At 45.4% G+C, this 18,776-nt stretch overlaps 1 protein-coding gene across 6 annotated transcripts in view; it reads right to left on the bottom strand.

Annotated features, from left to right (window-relative positions):
- LOC134983108 (oocyte zinc finger protein XlCOF6-like) overlaps window positions 1-18,776 on the bottom strand; it is a 426,740-nt gene that overhangs the window by 341,842 nt on the left and 66,122 nt on the right. For 4 of the 6 annotated variants that reach the window (XM_063948815.1, XM_063948818.1, XM_063948816.1 and 1 more), the window contains exons 2-6: window positions 4,764-4,894; window positions 4,383-4,574; window positions 4,059-4,182; window positions 3,400-3,497; window positions 3,167-3,275 (exon numbers count right to left, since the gene is read on the bottom strand). In XM_063948815.1, the coding sequence (XP_063804885.1) occupies window positions 3,167-3,275; window positions 3,400-3,497; window positions 4,059-4,182; window positions 4,383-4,574; window positions 4,764-4,841 (601 nt within the window). In that variant the 5' untranslated portion in view covers window positions 4,842-4,894. The remainder of the gene's footprint in view (window positions 1-3,166; window positions 3,276-3,399; window positions 3,498-4,058; window positions 4,183-4,382; window positions 4,575-4,763; window positions 4,895-18,776) is intronic. The other 2 variants (XM_063948819.1, XM_063948823.1) reach the window with 2 other exon arrangements.

Below are 18,776 nucleotides of genomic sequence, written 5' to 3'. Positions count from 1 at the left end.
GTAAGCAGGTGAGTCATCAGATCAATGCTGTACAAAAGATGCTCCATGGACATGGCCTTTATCAGGAGATCGTCCAAGTAGGGGACTATGTTGACTCCCAACATGTGCAGTTGCAGCATCATCTCCGCTATGACTTTGGTGAAGACCCTCGGAGCTGTAGACAGGCCAAAGGGCAAGGCCTGAAACTGGAAATGGTCATCCAAGATGGTGAACCTGAGGTAAGCCTGATGAGGGGGCCAAATGGGAATGTGTAGGTAAGCATCCTTACCCATCCAGGGATACCAAGAACTCCCCCTCCTCCAGACCAGACACCACTGCCCGCAGGGATTCCATCTTTAATTTGAACACCCGCAGATACGGGTTTAGAGACTTCAGGTTTAAGATGGGTCGCGCCCAACCGTCTGGTTTTGGAACAACAAAATAACTGGAGTAAAAACCCCTGTTGTCTAATAGAGGCGGTACCGGGACCACCAGCCCTGTCCTCAAAAGTTTTGAATAGCCTCTTGCAAGGTAACTTTTGCTGCGGGCAAAACTGGTAAGACCGATTTGAAAAATCTGTGAGGAGGAAGTGCTTGAAATTCCAGCTGCTAGCCCTGGGAAATGAGGTCCTTCACCCAAGGATCCCGGCAGGACTTTGCCCACACATGGGCGAAGTGTTGAAGGCGAGCACCTACCTGAAAAACACCAGAGTGTGACGGCAGATAAGAACCACTTGGGCCATCTAGTCTGTCACTATTTTACCAAATTTTTACCTCAAACCTTATTTGGTCCTTATTTCTTTGTAAGGATATCCTTATGTCTATCCCATGCATGTTTAAATTGCTCTACTGTCTTAGCATCTACCACCTCTGCTGGGGGGCTATTCCACTTGTCCACTACCCTTTCTGTGAAATAATTTTCCCTCACATTTCCCCTGCACCTACCTCCCCCCAGTCTCAGTGCATGTCCTCGTGTTCTAATACTTCTCTTCCTTCGAAGTGTGTTTCCTTCCTGTACTATCAAGTTTTTGTGATGTAGGCCATGCACCATTTCAGTTGCCCTTCTTTGTAGTCTCTAATGTATTAATATCCTTCTGAAGATATGGCCTCCAGAACTGAGCACAGTATTCTAGATGGGATGCGGTCAATTTACCTACAATCAAAATCCCGACAACCACTGACCGACGGTCAAAATCCTGACATTGTCAAAATACAAACATTAAAAATGTCGACAGGTCTAAAAGTCAACATCCGTTTATCATGATTTTTTTTTTTTTTTATTGAAACCGACTTGTTCATAGTTTTCCATCTCAGTGGACCTGGAGGGGGAATATAATAATGTACCGAGCGCAGCGAGGCACCTTGCCCAAAGCATGGTAAGCGCAGCACCGTATACACTTATACGGTGTCTATGTCAACGGGTGTAGTATGGTTTGCCGGCGGTCAGGTTCCTGGCGACCAGCACACCGGCGCGGGAATCCGACCGCCGGCATACCGACAGCTGGGCGAGCGCAAATGAGCCCCTTGCGGGCATGGTGGCGCTAAGCGCCCCATGCTATTTATTCTCCCTCCAGGGGGGTCGTGGACCCCCAAGAGTGAGAAAAGATGTCGGTATGCCGGCAGTCGGGATTCTGGCGCCAGCATGGTGGTCACCGGAAACCTGAAGACCACCCCATGTCAACCTATGTCGACAAAACACACCAAAAAAAACTATGAAAAACTTGTGTCAACTTTTTGAGCTGTCGGTATTTTACATGTCGCTATTTTGACTGTCAGTATTTTGACCTTGTCGGGATTTTGATTGTAGGTATTTCATACTGATCCCTTCTAGGTGAGGCCGTACCAATGACCTGTACAGTGGCATTATTACTTCCTTCTTTCTGCTGCTGAATCCTCTCCCAATGCAGCCAAGCATCTGACTAGCCTTCCTCATTGCTTTGTTACATTGCTTACCTGCCTTTAAGTCACCTGAAACAGTGACTCCTAGATCCCTTTCCTCCTCAGTAGTTTCCAGTATAGTGCCATTAATACTATATTTAGCCTTTGGTTTTTTGAGACCCAATTGCACGATTTTGCATTTTTTGGCATTAAACTGTAATTGCCACACTCTTGACCATTCCTCTAGTCTACCTAGATCCTCAATCATTTGTTTTACCCCACCTGGTGTGTCTACCCTGTTGCATGCCTTTGTGTAATCTGCAAATAGGCATACTTTCCCTTTAATGGCATTTGAAATGTCACCAATAAAGATATTACAAAGCACTGGTCCAAGTAGAGATCCCTGGGGTACTCCACTGGTAACATTTCCCTCCTGTGAATGCACTTCATTTACTACAACTCTCTGTTTTCTATCCCGCAACCAAGATCTTATCCATTTAATATCTAATCCCATGCTTTGAAGTTTATTTAACAGCATGCAATGTGGGACAGTGGCAAAAGCCTTACTAAGGTCTAGATAAGCTATATCTACGCACCCTACTCCTCTCCTTTATTAATTATTACTTTGGTCACACAGTCAAAAAAGTCATTAAGATTTGTTTGGCATGATCTCCCCCCTATGCTGTTTGGTATCCTGTAAATTGCTGAATTTGGATGTCTTTTTTTTTTTTTTTTTTTAAGAGTGTTTCCCTACCACTGATGTAAGGTTCACTGGTCACTAGTGGCCTGTGTCTTCCTTGCTTCCACTTTTGTGCAGTGGGACTACGTTCGCTCTTTTCCAGTCCTCTGGAAGTATTTCTGTAGCTAGTGAGTGGGTCAATGATTCAGTTAATGGTGTTACCACTACCCCTTTATGCTCTTTTAGTATCCCTGGATGTATCCCATCTGGCCCCCATTAATTTATCCACTTTCCGTTTTGAGTTCTGTTAGGACCTTCTCCTATGTAAATGTACTTGTATCTACCAAATTTTTTGAATATACTTGCAGCCTAACTGTGGCCCCTCCCCCTCTCTCTGTGTAGTGAATGAGAAAAATAATTATTAAGATGATCTGCTATTACATTGTCTCCCTCAACAAGAGTCTCTGTCTTTAGTCTTATTATTCCTCCTTTTGTTTTATTCCTTTCACTTAGACTCCTTTACCTACTGAGTATTCCATTTGCTGTTAGAGTAGAGTGTTGAAAAGGATTGCTGTAGTGACTGAACAAGGAAGAAACTGACTCGTTTCTGTACATAGTGATTATTACTCACCTGTGCTGATATCTGTAGGGATTTCCTCCTCCTTACACTGCTGATCTATCATCACATACATCTCTTCTCCCTGTATAGCTTCTGATTTAATATTAATCCGGTCTTCACCCTAAGTAGCCCAAACACAAAATGATAGTAAAGAGGAAGCTCTGTCTACCACATGTATAACATCCCTACAGGTCACTTAGTTCAGGGTAATTTTAGTATTTGGTGACACCCTCAGATCCACCTACCTGATCCTCCTGTGGGACACTGTGATTCTCCTCTGTATGATCCTGGGAATAAAGAGGACGGGGACATCTCTCTGGGGTATTCCTGTTACTGGCTCCATCTGTAGGAGACACACAGTGACTGAGTACATTGTATATATGTGATTATCAGGTGATGTGTAGCTAGGTGGACAGTACGACTACTCTCTGCTTTGCAATTATTTTGATCTGTTAATTCTAAGGCAGCACAGAGTGTTTGCAGCACCATACAAGGTGTAATCATGACAATGTAACATCACAGAGCATACGTGAGATCACAACAGTAAAACCATAGACCATAATTACAAACAAATAACACATACGGTAATATCACAGGCAGGGCAGACTCTGGTACATGGGGAACAGGTGTAGGACATCTCGCAGTAGCTGTAAGTGGCAAGTGGAGGTTGAGTCTCAGGGAGGGGAGGTGATGCAGCACTCAGTGATCCTGTACCCAGCATATGTACCAACACTCAGTATCAGAGTCACTGAGGAGGAACCAGAGGTAGGTGGCACCGATGTCATGGACAGTGCAAAGGGGAGACATAGAGGAAAGAAGGCCATGTCTTACATACTAAGGGGAAGGGTTGTACAGTTGTAGGGGTGACCTGGCAAGAATGTAATAACACAAAGTCTCCTCTTACCCAGTGATGTGAGGGGCCGGTGATTCTCCATCATCATGTCCTTGTACAGACCCCTGTGTTCCTCTATATACTCCCACTCCTCCATGGAGAAATAGACAGTGACATCCTCACACCTTATAGGAACCTGACACACACAATGATACAGTCATCACCCAGACACATCCCCTGGTGTCACTGTATAATGCCCCATTCCCAGCAGTCACCTCTCCAGTCACATCCCCCGGTGTTACTGTATAATGTCCCATTCCCAGCAGTCACCTCTCCAGTCATCACCCAGACACATCCCCTGGTGTTACTGTATAATGCCCCATTCCCAGCAGTCACCTCTCCAGTCAGCAGCTGAATGATCTTGTTGGTGAGTTCCAGGATCTTCTGCTCATTGTGTCTCTCATGTATCAGTGAGCGAGGTGGAGGCACCGTGATATGGCTCTGAGTCCTGATCTCTCCTTCATACACACGGGGGCGGCTGCTGGGTGACAGACACTCACCAGATGTTTCATTCACCATTGTGAAGGTCTATGTATTCAGAAAGACACTATCATTGCAGACAATTTCATAAATGCTCATTCTTCACGTTAGGCCCAAGTTAGACATACTGATATCTTAGTGTGACACTACCAGAATCTCCTCACCTCCCCAGTCAGGTCCCTGTGTTAGTAATAGAGATAAGAGTAATGTCACTGTGACACTCCCAGTCACTCTCACCTCCCCAGTCAGCAGACAGATGATCTCCAGGGTGAGATCCAAGATGTTCTCAGTTATGCGTCTCCTGTCCTTTTCCATCTTGAAGACTCTGAGAAAGTGATCAGGTTCTGGTGGCTGACCCGAGATGTCCTCTGTAACACAGAATAATACAGAATAATTACAGTGAGAAAATGATAATCTCCTGTATACGTATTGTCGAAGTCAGAAAAATGTCTCAATGCACACTGCCATATTTGCACCGCACACTGGTCTGTGCTGCGCGTGCGTACGCTCTCCCGTGGAAGCGCATACCCGCAATAGCGTGCACTCGCACGCGCGGTATGCGTATTTACGGTAGAGTTTATGTGATCGTAGCATGCGACTCATTGGTTACAAATGTTCACTATTAATGTATTTCATAGATCATGTTCCCCTCAATAGTTTCTGTAAGTTTGGTTTAGATAGAATGTCCCTGAGCGGAGGGATCCCTCTTTGTATTGCACGAAGGGTCTAACAGGAGTCATACAGCAGTGTTTGGTACCCATCGGAAGAGTATTTAATTAGCAATATTCCGGTGTTGGTTTGGAGCGTATTAATCGCTCGTGCGAATAGTTATGGACCTAAGAAGTTTATGTCCATTTCTATTATTTACCCATACTCAGGTATGCGGCGGGAAACCCAGTTTCCCACCCACCTGAGCTGTTTGAACTCGGCACAGCCCACCTGTATGAATCAACCTATGACCTTTGGTTACAGTACAGGGCCGAATTCCTGTGTCCAATAAACTGTAGGATTGTAGGGACTAGGAGATTGCATTGTGTGTGGGGCATAAATAGGCAGGCCGACCATATCCAACTTCACTTCTCTTCAAACTGTTATCACTGCTGATAACCGGGAGCTGGATATCGAGGCGCATGCGATCGTTACCCTTGTGCGTAAGTTCTCTCCGTAATCATTGTCTTTCTGTGAGCCAATTTCTCTCTCTCCCTCTGTGTCTATTTCTCTCTCTCTATTTTCCCTTTTCTCTCATATCTCCCCTAGACTAAACTGTTATAGTATTGTATTGTATTGTGTTAGACCAGGATAGTATTGTAGTTTATCCCTTAGTTAGGTGTTTGGTTAGGAAGTCTTTGTTATATTGTAGTGTATCATTTGTACTGTGTTACTCTTTTACAAGTATACTAGATATAATACAGATAATAGGCTTTGGAACCCTAAACCAGTATCTGTGTATTTTCTATAGTGTTAATTGTTCACTTGAGCGTCGGTGACGCTCAAACAGCTTTGTAGTTAGTCAGGTTACACAAGGTTGCACTTACACCCTGTATTCACATTAAGTTATATAGCGCATTACATTGTTAAAAGGTTTAAATATAAAGGTATAGTGTTGTAAGCGTCTGCATCGCTGGTGACCTCCTCGTGGTCTCGAGCGTACGCTACGCTACAGCGAATCATTCCCCTTGACATAACCAATAACGTGTCCTGTGATCACTGGGCCGTGAGCGAACGTGACGCTTGAGCGTCTCGCCTACGGCTGAGCGATCGCTACGCAAATAGCGTATCATTACGGTAATTCTTAAACAAACAGCGTACAGTGTTCTTAGCTTCATAAGGGTTGTTTATACGACAAAGGAATTTAGCATTGTCAATTGCGGGCTCGTCCGGTCCTTTTCACATCTGCACTAGGTAGATCAGCAGACATTATCCCCCAGCAAAGGGTGGGAGGTTGTCTCGCAGTTGCTGACGGGATAAGCGTCTGCTTCACTTAGATAAAGAGTGCTGAAGGAATCCGGTAACCGGAAGAACAAAACGCTTGTGTCTTTTTAAAACTGTTTTATTTCTCTTCTGTCTTGCGTATACACGCACGCATATATATCTGCATTTCTGTTTCATTTTTCGTATATCACTATTCCTGTTTGCCAAATTTTTATAGTTGATAGAAAGGGCTAAAAGGAGATTTGCTGTTATTTAATAGTAGAGGTGATAGTTAAAGTATAGAACAACACACGGCTTGTCCGAGAGACGAGGCAGCCAGTGTGGATTGCGGTAGATGATCAGGGATCATCTACATTGATAAATAAATATATTGTGTTACGGTGGATCCTTTGCATTGCGTACACGTGTCGCTAACAAAGACTAGCGTACGCAATCCAAAAGGCAGACGCACGCAGCGTACACTACGCAACGTAGCGTCTGGTTACGCCCACGTAGCTCAAGTTGTGATAAAGTTGAATTAGCGTAAAGTGAAGTAACGCAAAGGCGATAATTAACGCACAGCGGTAGATAACGCGACGCGGTAAATAACGCAAATCTATTTTTGGAAAATCTGAAATTTAGTTTAACAGATCCTGCTCCTAATTGGTAACACTCTTGGCCTGAAGACAATTTCTGCGCAGAAATAGATATAGAAACAAAAGTGTACATGTGTTGAGTGAGTGTGTTTTGTATACAAAAGTTTATATAACTTTAAGGTGGAACCAAAAGGAAAGTCGGGTACTCGTCGAGGAACATACGTGTAAGTGACATATACGGTGGCTAGGGAGGCATCCCTGGTTAAAATAATATTTGAGCATTAGAGTATAGCGGACCATAAGGTAACAGACCAGGAGGTCATAAGGTAACAGACCAGGAGGTCATAAGGTAACAAGACCAGGAGGTCATAAGGTAACAGGTAAATAGACAAAAAGGTCCGCTATAAAAGTCCAGTGGCACAACGCCTGGGGTGTTGGTGCAGAACCCATATAGGCCATATAAGCTCTGGCTGAAGGAATCGCGGCCGGAAACATCGATTCCATTAATCTTTCAGTACATGACAAGTAGTGTTCGTGAACTGAACGATTGGACCGCACGTAATTGTGTGCAGTAGTTAGTAACCTGACCTAATACCATTAGAGTAAACTGGTCACAAACGCTATTTGTACACTCTGACGTGATTTGTGTAATTTTTTATTTTTTTGGGAAGGGAAGTTCGCTGGTCACTCAGGAACTATCCAACAACCGATACTTGCTGGGGACTGGTAGGTCCAGCACGCCCCAGTAAATAAAGGTTCACAGGGGCCCTGGGTTGGGTACCACAGCTCTGGTTACAGTGATTGCGGCACAGGCCAACGTGGGCGAGAAGTAAGTGGGGTACTTGATAAACCACCACCGCCGGCCTGCCCAAGGACATCTTGGTTTGTTTGTAAGGGTGCGCTGAAAGCCTTGATATTCAAGGAGGAATAAGCAACGCCTGCAGATTATGGGGGCCATTTGTTCCGGTAGGGGGCGATCAACCCAGGTTCAGGTTGATTCAGAGAACCGATCCATCGGGTCGGCACGATATGTGATGTGTAAGAAATATGGAAATCACGCTGAAGTTTTATGTGATGAATGGGAGAGAATGACTGTACAAGACAGGGACAAGTTCCCAAGAATAGGTAGCTTCAGTCCAGAGGTGTTACAAAATTTAAGGAGGAGGATAAGTCTCGTTGAACCAACGAAGAGACAAAATAAACATTATGAATATTTACAGTTATGGCAACAGGAAAGTGAATTACAAAGAGAGTCTACTGACTTTTCTGACTCTTATCTTGAGAGGAGAGACATGGCATCAGGAGAGGAGTTGATTGCGGAGAGAAAAGCACAAAGGTGGAACAATAAAAACGCTCTTAGCAACTGTAATATAGATTATAAGAATAAGTGTAATAACTGTAACAATGATTATTGTAATACTGTTGAATGTACAACTATTAACCTGTGCAAGTTGCACCCCATGTCAAACCTCCCTCAGGAATACAAACAAGAAAGTGAGCCCAGAACGATGTCAGCATCTCTTCCAACAACCATCACAGAAGCCATCCAGGTGGACACGACCAAATGGGTAAAGGCAATAATCGAACCCCCTAACGGAGGGTCAGGTGAGGTCGTGTCCACAGGTACGTACAATGTTTCATATCACGCACAAACAGATGTACCCCATATTGTAAGACCAACACAAGATGATGTAACTGAGCTCGATCTGGCCAGGGTGATCTCAGTCCCCAATGGGAAGACTGACGATCAGGGAATCATTCCCGTCAAGGACAGTGCAATGCGCTGTCTCTTGTCCCGGACCGAATTGAGATCAATTATGTCTGAATTTCCTGATCCTAGGAAAAATCTAGCCAAATGTCAAAGGTTTATAAAAGAACTAGGAAACGCCACAGAACCCACCAACAAAGAGTGGCGGACAGTGCTGAGGGCATGTTTGCCCTCTAGGGTTGACCCTGAAAAGTTCATTGCTGATTGTAAATTAAACACAGAGGTACCTTGTACGGAGGAACACATTCAGGAATGTATTAGGCAGATTAACCGACAGTTAGGAATATATTTCCCAGCTGCTGTCAAGTGGAATGAAATTTTCTCCATAAGGCAAAACGAAAGGGAAAATGTTTCTAATTATTTCAATCGAGCACTGCAAATAATGGCTAAGAACACTGGGATCACAGACATCAAGACAAATGCACAACATAAAGGAATAGCGGTTAAGGTATTGATGCAGGGTTTAAAAGATGAATTAAAAACAAGGGTACAGACCACCAACCCAAACTGGAGAGATATCTCGGTGACCGCACTAAGAGAGGCCGTCATCAATCAGGATCAGAATATCACCAAACACAGAGAGTCACAAAGAGATAAGTTAATGGCAGCAAAAATACAGGCCCAAACCACAAGACCACCCCAACAAAAGCCCCACACCCCTGCGAGAAACCCAGATATGGTAGTCTGTTACCATTGTCATAGAAAGGGACACATTGCAAGAGATTGTAGATCAAGAGAAAAACAACACCATAATCACAAAATCCAAGGAATCAGGGAAGTACAGGGGAAACAATTGATGATGATGAGCATCCGAACGTTTGAGGAGGCATCAAATCAACCAAAACCTCAAGCCATTAACACGTGGAGGGAGCCCAGGATTTGTTATCATTGTAGGAGAGAAGGGCATTATGCCCACAACTGTAATAACACACATAAAGTTAGACCCCCTAGACCAAGAAATGAGCAAAATTACAATACACACCATTACAATCAAGGATCACATAGGCAGTAAAGGTGATTATTAGGAATGGAGGCAAGCCTGAGGTAACGGGTAATGAAGTGGGAGGTCATTCACCGAAAGACACAGGAATGACCAGGTGAAAAGTTGTAAATGTATTTGTGAAAAATGTTTTTTTTCTTTCTCTCTCTATCCCCATCTCTGACGATTATTGGTAAGAATTCAAACATTGTATATTCGCCTGGTCCTTGTAGAAGTCTACCAAACCCCAGCATGACCTATCCACCACAATGTATTCTGGCCAGATACAGACAGTGGAATAATGCAAGTGCTGGTGGGGAGGGACTGCTCAAGGAGACCATTAGACACGTAGATACGACAGCCTGATAGTCTGACAATGTTTTTCTAATGCTAACAATGTTTTCTTACAATGTTTAAAAATGCTTTGTTTCTCTTCTCTTATTGGTGGTTATTGTCGGGTTATGTAATGTATATATGCACATGAATTGTTCTCTATCTCTTTTTTATTTTTTTTATTTTCTCTCTCTTCTCACTCATGTTTCCATGGTTTAAAGATGCTATGTCACCCCTCAGTTGGACCAATGGTAATGCCAGATTTTTGCTCCTTACAGAATGACCGTTTTTGAAGACTGAGAGACAACACCTTTGAGAGGACAGCAGAACAAGAAGAACAACAAGACGAGAGAACTTATTATCGTAACGAGTTCTCTCCCCCTCAAACTGATTTTCTTATACCCCATTTACAAATTTCTTCTTTTCTCCTCCTGTAAGATAGACTTGCCCCAAGAGACTGTGATATGGATTTTTCCCGTTAACCATGATGTTGACTAGAGCAGTCTGTTTCGGTGAGAGTACCAGTGAGGTCGAGAAAGGATCCAGAAAGGTCCTGATGACTGAGACGGAGGTGTAAATTTCCAATAACAACCCAATCACCAAGCAAAGGCGAGTACCGAGCACGATCTAACAACCATGTTATTTGTAAACAACTGTGAAGGAATGTTAGTTCAAAAAAAAAAAAAAAAAAAAGTTGTATCTGTAGGCTCTGTAACAAAGAAATGCCAATCCAGTTTTAATATCCATATGGACCGGCATCCATTGAGTGACTATCACTCTCTAGTGGGTAACGTATTAAACAAGACCGATTGTTGGGTATGCTCTCAAGTACCTCAGGGTCACAGCAAATCAGGGCTAGTACCATTTCCTTTAACGTTAGGGGAGGTACTTGAGCTAAGTGGTGGGAGACCGGTGGACCGGAGGTTTAACATCTCCAGCCCTCCTAGTTTGAAGCTCCACCAATACCATGTGGATAGGTCCCTCTTATGTTTTAACATCTCCAATCCTAGAAAACCGGGAAATTGGGAAGTGTCATGGAGCAACCTTACCATGACCTTTTCACACAGAGCAGATAGAATGCCTACAGATACCGAGCTCGTACGCCACATAGCCAGTAGAGGAAAATCTTTTCGGTATCGATATACCTTAGGAAATAGGATTACTAAAGTTGGAGAGGTATCACCAGGATACTGTGCACATATCGTACAAACTGATACGTGCATTAGACAGATGGAAGAATTAGGGTCAGGAGATTTCACCTAGAAGGTTTGTAACATGGTCATGTCCTTCTCCGTCCCTTATGTTCTCCCCGATGATGCATATTTCATATGCGGGAGAAAGGCGTACAAGTGGCTTGCCCCAAACTCTGAAGGATTGTGTTATATTGGAAAAGTATTGCCTGAAGTGATGACTGTTACACATGACAAAATGAAGGACATACACCGTGGTGCCCAAGCTCCTTATACTCACACTCACTACGAGCACCTTGTTAAAAGACAACTGTCAGAAAGGTTAGAGCATCCGGCCTCTGATCTTATCCATGAATCCACCGGGATTCAGGTTCTGGTAGCGTTAGATTTCACTCGTACCGCTCGAGGAGTGATGAATTATAAGTACATTTCCGCACTCGCCAATTTGTTAGATAATATCACTGAAATGTATGATGACACGTTTAGATACACTGGAAGAGAACTCCAAGCTTACAAAACAGAACTGGTTCAGCATAGGATGGTTCTTAATTACCTTACAGCAGTAACAGGCGGATATTGTGTTACATTAGCAACACAGTACGGCATAAAGTGTTGCACGTATATCACAAATAGCACCGAGGATCCGGTAGAGGTCATAGACCAGAAAATGGACGATATTCTCCAATTAAAGTGGGAATTTCGTCGAAAACACAATCTCACCCTTGCTGCTGTAGGTAATGAGCTGACTGGTTGGGTGTCATGGTTGAACCCGCGAAATTGGTTCTCCGGTTTAGGAGACTGGGCTCAAGGAGTCATAATGGATGTTGGAAAGTTTCTCCTATGTATCTTGGGTGTCGTTATATCTATTGGATTGATATTTAGATGCGGGCAGGCTTTAATGAGGTGCAAACAAAGTACAAGAGTGATGAGCTTGAGGAGTGAGGAAACTGTAATTAACCTGGATTTGATTTATGACCCAATGCTAGAAACCATGACGTAATGATGTAATGAGTATACGGTCCGTCTTTCACCCATTTCTATGTTTTCCTCCGAGGTACAAAGACCCACGTAGACGAAGGATTTGATGAGCCAAGGGGCCGACAACGGAAAGATGGAAAGAAGAAGAGCAGACGACCTGTTATACAAGATTTTGATGGACAATGCCATGGGTACCCCAGTTTCCCTAGGAACTTTAAAATCACGCTAGCCCAACATTTTTTTTTTGTAAATCCATGGACGTTGTTTGCTTTACTCACGATTTATGAGCAAAAGCACAAAGAAGAAGACTCCAATCAACCGACACCAATCAAGACCTCAATCGACAGATGTACATTTCCCTGACATAGAATATCATTGCATTTTCCATAAGTGTTCTTTATCTTCATCTCTACAACCCTCAGGTAATGACACACATAGTCGATAGGGAATACAGGCACAGATATCAGCAACCACATACCTCCCCCATTCATGTATCATCAACTAAAATGTGCATCCCCATTTTGTTACAACTGTAAGCCGAAATGAGCTCGGTAGAGTTTGACAGCCCATCCACAGACCCTTAGTACGGGATAAGAAGGAATTCAAATGTATACTTCGCAATACCTCGAAGCTTGATTTACCACACGTACGGCACGATGATACATGACCCCCCAAACATGGACTCATACACACATGCTTCTACTTTCTCACTAGGTCATACCCTTTTCACGCCTACTCCTCTCTTCTTCCTTACCCCACCATGGAAATCAATTAACCCCTGACTTACATTTTTCTCCTTAAATATTTTGTGGCAGTTATTATTGACTGCCAAAGGGTGGACTGTCGAAGTCAGAAAAATGTCTCAATGCACACTGCCATATTTGCACCGCACACTGGTCTGTGCTGCGCGTGCGTACGCTCTCCCGTGGAAGCGCATACCCGCAATAGCGTGCACTCGCACGCGCGGTATGCGTATTTACGGTAGAGTTTATGTGATCGTAGCATGCGACTCATTGGTTACAAATGTTCACTATTAATGTATTTCATAGATCATGTTCCCCTCAATAGTTTCTGTAAGTTTGGTTTAGATAGAATGTCCCTGAGCGGAGGGATCCCTCTTTGTATTGCACGAAGGGTCTAACAGGAGTCATACAGCAGTGTTTGGTACCCATCGGAAGAGTATTTAATTAGCAATATTCCGGTGTTGGTTTGGAGCGTATTAATCGCTCGTGCGAATAGTTATGGACCTAAGAAGTTTATGTCCATTTCTATTATTTACCCATACTCAGGTATGCGGCGGGAAACCCAGTTTCCCACCCACCTGAGCTGTTTGAACTCGGCACAGCCCACCTGTATGAATCAACCTATGACCTTTGGTTACAGTACAGGGCCGAATTCCTGTGTCCAATAAACTGTAGGATTGTAGGGACTAGGAGATTGCATTGTGTGTGGGGCATAAATAGGCAGGCCGACCATATCCAACTTCACTTCTCTTCAAACTGTTATCACTGCTGATAACCGGGAGCTGGATATCGAGGCGCATGCGATCGTTACCCTTGTGCGTAAGTTCTCTCCGTAATCATTGTCTTTCTGTGAGCCAATTTCTCTCTCTCCCTCTGTGTCTATTTCTCTCTCTCTATTTTCCCTTTTCTCTCATATCTCCCCTAGACTAAACTGTTATAGTATTGTATTGTATTGTGTTAGACCAGGATAGTATTGTAGTTTATCCCTTAGTTAGGTGTTTGGTTAGGAAGTCTTTGTTATATTGTAGTGTATCATTTGTACTGTGTTACTCTTTTACAAGTATACTAGATATAATACAGATAATAGGCTTTGGAACCCTAAACCAGTATCTGTGTATTTTCTATAGTGTTAATTGTTCACTTGAGCGTCGGTGACGCTCAAACAGCTTTGTAGTTAGTCAGGTTACACAAGGTTGCACTTACACCCTGTATTCACATTAAGTTATATAGCGCATTACATTGTTAAAAGGTTTAAATATAAAGGTATAGTGTTGTAAGCGTCTGCATCGCTGGTGACCTCCTCGTGGTCTCGAGCGTACGCTACGCTACAGCGAATCATTCCCCTTGACATAACCAATAACGTGTCCTGTGATCACTGGGCCGTGAGCGAACGTGACGCTTGAGCGTCTCGCCTACGGCTGAGCGATCGCTACGCAAATAGCGTATCATTACGGTAATTCTTAAACAAACAGCGTACAGTGTTCTTAGCTTCATAAGGGTTGTTTATACGACAAAGGAATTTAGCATTGTCAGTATTTTGCCTGTGTATTAGGCACCCATGTCGCTTCTCATGTATCTGGACTGCCCAGCATTAAGACGAATATTTTGTTTTATGGAGTACTACAAAGACCATGGGGGACAAATATCAAACAGTTATCTCCACTACTCAGGCACTGCTTGATACATCTCATCCAATGTTTATTTGGATTGTTCGGTCAAATACAGATTCAATTTGCATGTGCGACACACCTAGCAACGGTACGTTGTCAGGGAAATCTATAGTAACGATCGTTCGGGATTCTGGCGATCAGGATGGTGCTCCTTGTCGTGATGCCATTGCATGGTGATTGACAGGTGACGGCGTCTGGGGGTGGCCCCCCGCATGTGAGTAGTATGGTCGCAGCGATAACAAAATCTGTGACCAACTCTGACTATGTGTCTCTATGAGTGTATCTGGGGGGGGGGCATCCTATTAGCCATGAAACGTACCATACCTATGTTTTCTCATGGACAAGATCGGAAGAGAAAACAAGATTTATGGTAAGAACTTACCGTTGTTAAATCTCTTTCTGCAAGGTACACTGGGCTCCCCAAGGAATAACATCAGGGGTGTAGAGAAGGATCTTGATCCGAGGCACCAATAGGCTCAAAGCTTTGACTGTTCCCAAGATGCACAGCACTGCCTCCTCTATAGCCCCGCCTCCGTGCACAGGAGCTCAGTTTCGTTAACCAGCCCAATCCAGTAGCAGGTACCAGAGGCGACAACCGCTCGTAGCCAAATACACCACACACTCACCGCAGGAGATGGTGTCAGCGGCTATGCCAATATCAACCCAAAGAAGCAAGGTGCATCACCCTCAACAAGGCGCCCACCCTGGGCGCATTGTGGAGCCCAGTGTACCTCGCAGAAAGAGCTTTAACAACGGTAAGTTTTTACCATAAATCCCGTTTTCTGCTGCGGGGTACATTGGGCTCCACAAAGAATAAAATCGGGGATGTCCTAAAGCAGTTCCTTATGGGAGCGCACTGTAGCGGGCACAAGAACCCGGCATCCGAAGGAAGCATTCTGGGAGGCGGAAGTTTCGAAGGCATAGAACCTTATGAACGTGTTAATTAAGGACCACGTAGCTGCCTTGCACAATTGATCAAGGGTCGCACTACGGCGGGGTGCCCAAGAAGGTCCTACAGACCGAGTACAATGGGCTTTGATGGTAGCAGGAGCTGGCAGACCAGCCTGTACATAAGCATGTGCAATCACCATTCTAATCCATCTGGCCAAGGTCTGCTTGTTAGCAGGCCAGCCACGTTTGTGAAAACCAAACAGTACAAAAAGAGAATCAGATTTCCTAATGGAGGAGGTTCTCTTCACATAGATACGGAGAGCCCGTACCACATCGAAAGACCGCTCTTTAGATGACACCTCAGGAGAATTAAAGGCCGGAACCACAATCTCCTGATTAAGGTGGAAGGAAGACACCACCTTGGGTAAATAACCTGGACGCAGTCACGGTGAAAAATCAGATAGGGGGACTTACAGGATAAGGCACCCAAGTCCGAGACCCTACTAGCTGAAGCGATAGCCAGCAAAAACAAAACCTTAAGGGAGAGCCACTTAAGGTCCGCAGACGCACGAGGTTCAAACAGAGACTCCTGCAAGGCCTCCAGAACCACCGACAGATCCCAAGGGGCCACAGGTGGAACATAAGGAGGTTGAATCTGCAACACACCCTGAGTGAAGGTATGAACATCAGGTAGGGCAGCAATCTTTCTCTGAAACCAAACCGACAAGGCAGAGATGTGAACCTTGAGGGAGGCCAGACGAAGGCCTAAGTCCAGGCCCTGTTGTGGGAAGGCCATACTAAACTTGATAACGTCATGATTATGAGACGCACACCAAGTAAAGTAAGCATTCCAGACTATATGGTAAATCAGAGCAGAAGCCGCCTTACGGGCCTTCAACATAGTCTGAACGACCGCCTCAGAAAAACCCTTGGCCCTCAGGACGGAAGCTTCAAGAGCCATGCCGTCAAAGCCAGACGGGCCAAGTCCTGGTAAACACAAGGGCCCTGAATGAGGAGGTCTGGTCGTTGTGGAAGCAGAAGGGTCAAACGAGAGGCCCTGCAGATCAGAGAACCAGTGCCGCGTGGGCCACACTGGAGCGATCAGAAGTAGGTTTCCTGCTTCTTGCTTGAACTTCCGTATTACTCTGGGCAGGAGTGACACCGGAGGGAACACATACGGCAGCCTAAAGTTACATTGAATTGCCAGAGCGTCCACGAACGCTGCTCGGGGATTCCTTGTCCTTGCTCCGAAGACCGAAACCTTGTGATTGTGTCGAGACGCCATCAGGTCCACATCTGGAAGGCCCCAATGGCCACGAGAAGTTGAAACACCTCTGGATGGAGGCTCCATTCTCTGGCGTGTACGTCCTGACGACTGAGAAAGTCCACTTCCCAGTTTAGGACCCCCGGAATGAACACTGCGGATATGGCTGGCAGATGGCGTTCTGCCCACTGAAGAATCCGTGATACTTGCTCATTGCCATGCGGCTTCGAGTGCCGCCTTGATGATTGATGTACGCCTCCGTGGTGGCATTGTCCGATTGTACTTGAACAGGTCTGTTCTGTATCAAATGCTGGGCCATTGTCAACGCATTTAACACTGCCCGCAGTTCCAGAATATTTATCGGGAGTAGCGACTCCTCCTCAGTCCACCGACCCTGAAGGGAGTGTTGTTCCAACACCGCGCCCCAACCTCTCAGACTGGCATCCGTCGTCAGCAGGACCCAGTTGGATATCCAGAAGGGTCGGCCACTGCTCAATCGATAGTCCTGAGGCCACCAACTCAGTGACAGGCGGACCTCCGGAGACAAGGAGATCACCTGATCCGGTGAGGCACGCCATCCCACTTGGTCAGAATTAACTTCTGCAGAGGGCGAGAATGGAATTGAGCATACTCCACCATGTCGAAAGCCGACACCATGAGACCTAGCACTTGCATTGCCGAATGAATCGACATTTGCGGACGAGATAGGAAGCATCGAATCCTGTCCTGAAGTTTCAGGACCTTCTCCTGAGACAACAACAACCGCTGGTTGCGAGTGTCCAATAATGCTCCCAGGTGTACCATACTCCGAGCAGGAACCAGGGATGATTTCTTCCAGTTGGTAAGCCACCCGTGGGCTGTCATGACCTGGACAGACACAGGAGAATTTCTGGGGAATTTGCCAGGATCAACAAATCGTCTAGGTACGGCAGGATCCTGACCCTTTGACGGCGAAGTGTAGCCGTCATGACCGCCATTACTTTGGTGAAAACTCAGGGAGCCGTTGTCAAACCAAAGGGTAACGCCCCAAATTGGTAATGAAGGCTGCCCACCGCAAACCTCAGGTACTGCTGATGAGACACTGCAATAGGAATATGCAGGTAGGCATCCTGCATGTCCAGGGAGACCATATAGTCCCCAGGCTCTAAGGCCAGAACAATAGAGCGAAGAGTTTCCAGACGAAACTTGGAGAACCTCACGTGCTTGTTCAAGGACTTGAGATTGAGAATGGGCCGCGAGGACCCGTTCGGTTTCGGGACTAGAAACAGCGGTGAATAGAACCCTTCGCCTCGCTGAGCCAGAGGCACTCGTACCACCACTCCTGTGGTCAGGAGGGATTGTACCAACGAATGGAGAGTGTTTGTCTTCACCGGATCCAAAGGGACATCTGTCAGGCAAAATCGATAAGGGGGATAGTTCTTGAAGGGTACGGCGTAACCTTGGGTGACGACTTCCCTTACCCAGGTATCCGAAGTGGTCTTCAACCATCCCTGGGCAAAACCTAGAAGTCGGCCCCCCACCCTGGGATCCCCCAGAGGGAGGCCCGCCCCGTCATGTGGCAGGCTTGTCAGTTTTGGAAGCAGGTTGACGGGCAGCCCAGGCCCGCTTCGGTCTGGGCTTGGCAGGTTTGGAAGCAAGAGTCTGCTTTGGGTACGTCTGACCTTTTGCTTTACCTGGAGGACAAAAGGGCCGAGGGAAAGTACTTTTAGCCTTCTGCGCGGAAGGAGCCGTACTAGGTAGGCAAGCTGTTTTAGCAGTAGCCAGATCAGCCACAATCTTATTCAGGTCTTCACCAAAAAGAATGTCTCCTTTAAAAGGAAGCACCACCAGGGTTTTCTTAGAATCCATATCCACCAACCAGGATCTCAACCACAGGATACGGCGAGCCAAGATGGACGTAGTGGCAGCTTTGGCCGCCAGCACCCCG

Source organism: Pseudophryne corroboree (assembly GCF_028390025.1).
Source record: "Pseudophryne corroboree isolate aPseCor3 chromosome 3 unlocalized genomic scaffold, aPseCor3.hap2 SUPER_3_unloc_1, whole genome shotgun sequence".
Taxonomy (NCBI): domain Eukaryota; kingdom Metazoa; phylum Chordata; class Amphibia; order Anura; family Myobatrachidae; genus Pseudophryne; species Pseudophryne corroboree.
This window is presented reverse-complemented; position numbering and strand designations above follow the sequence as displayed.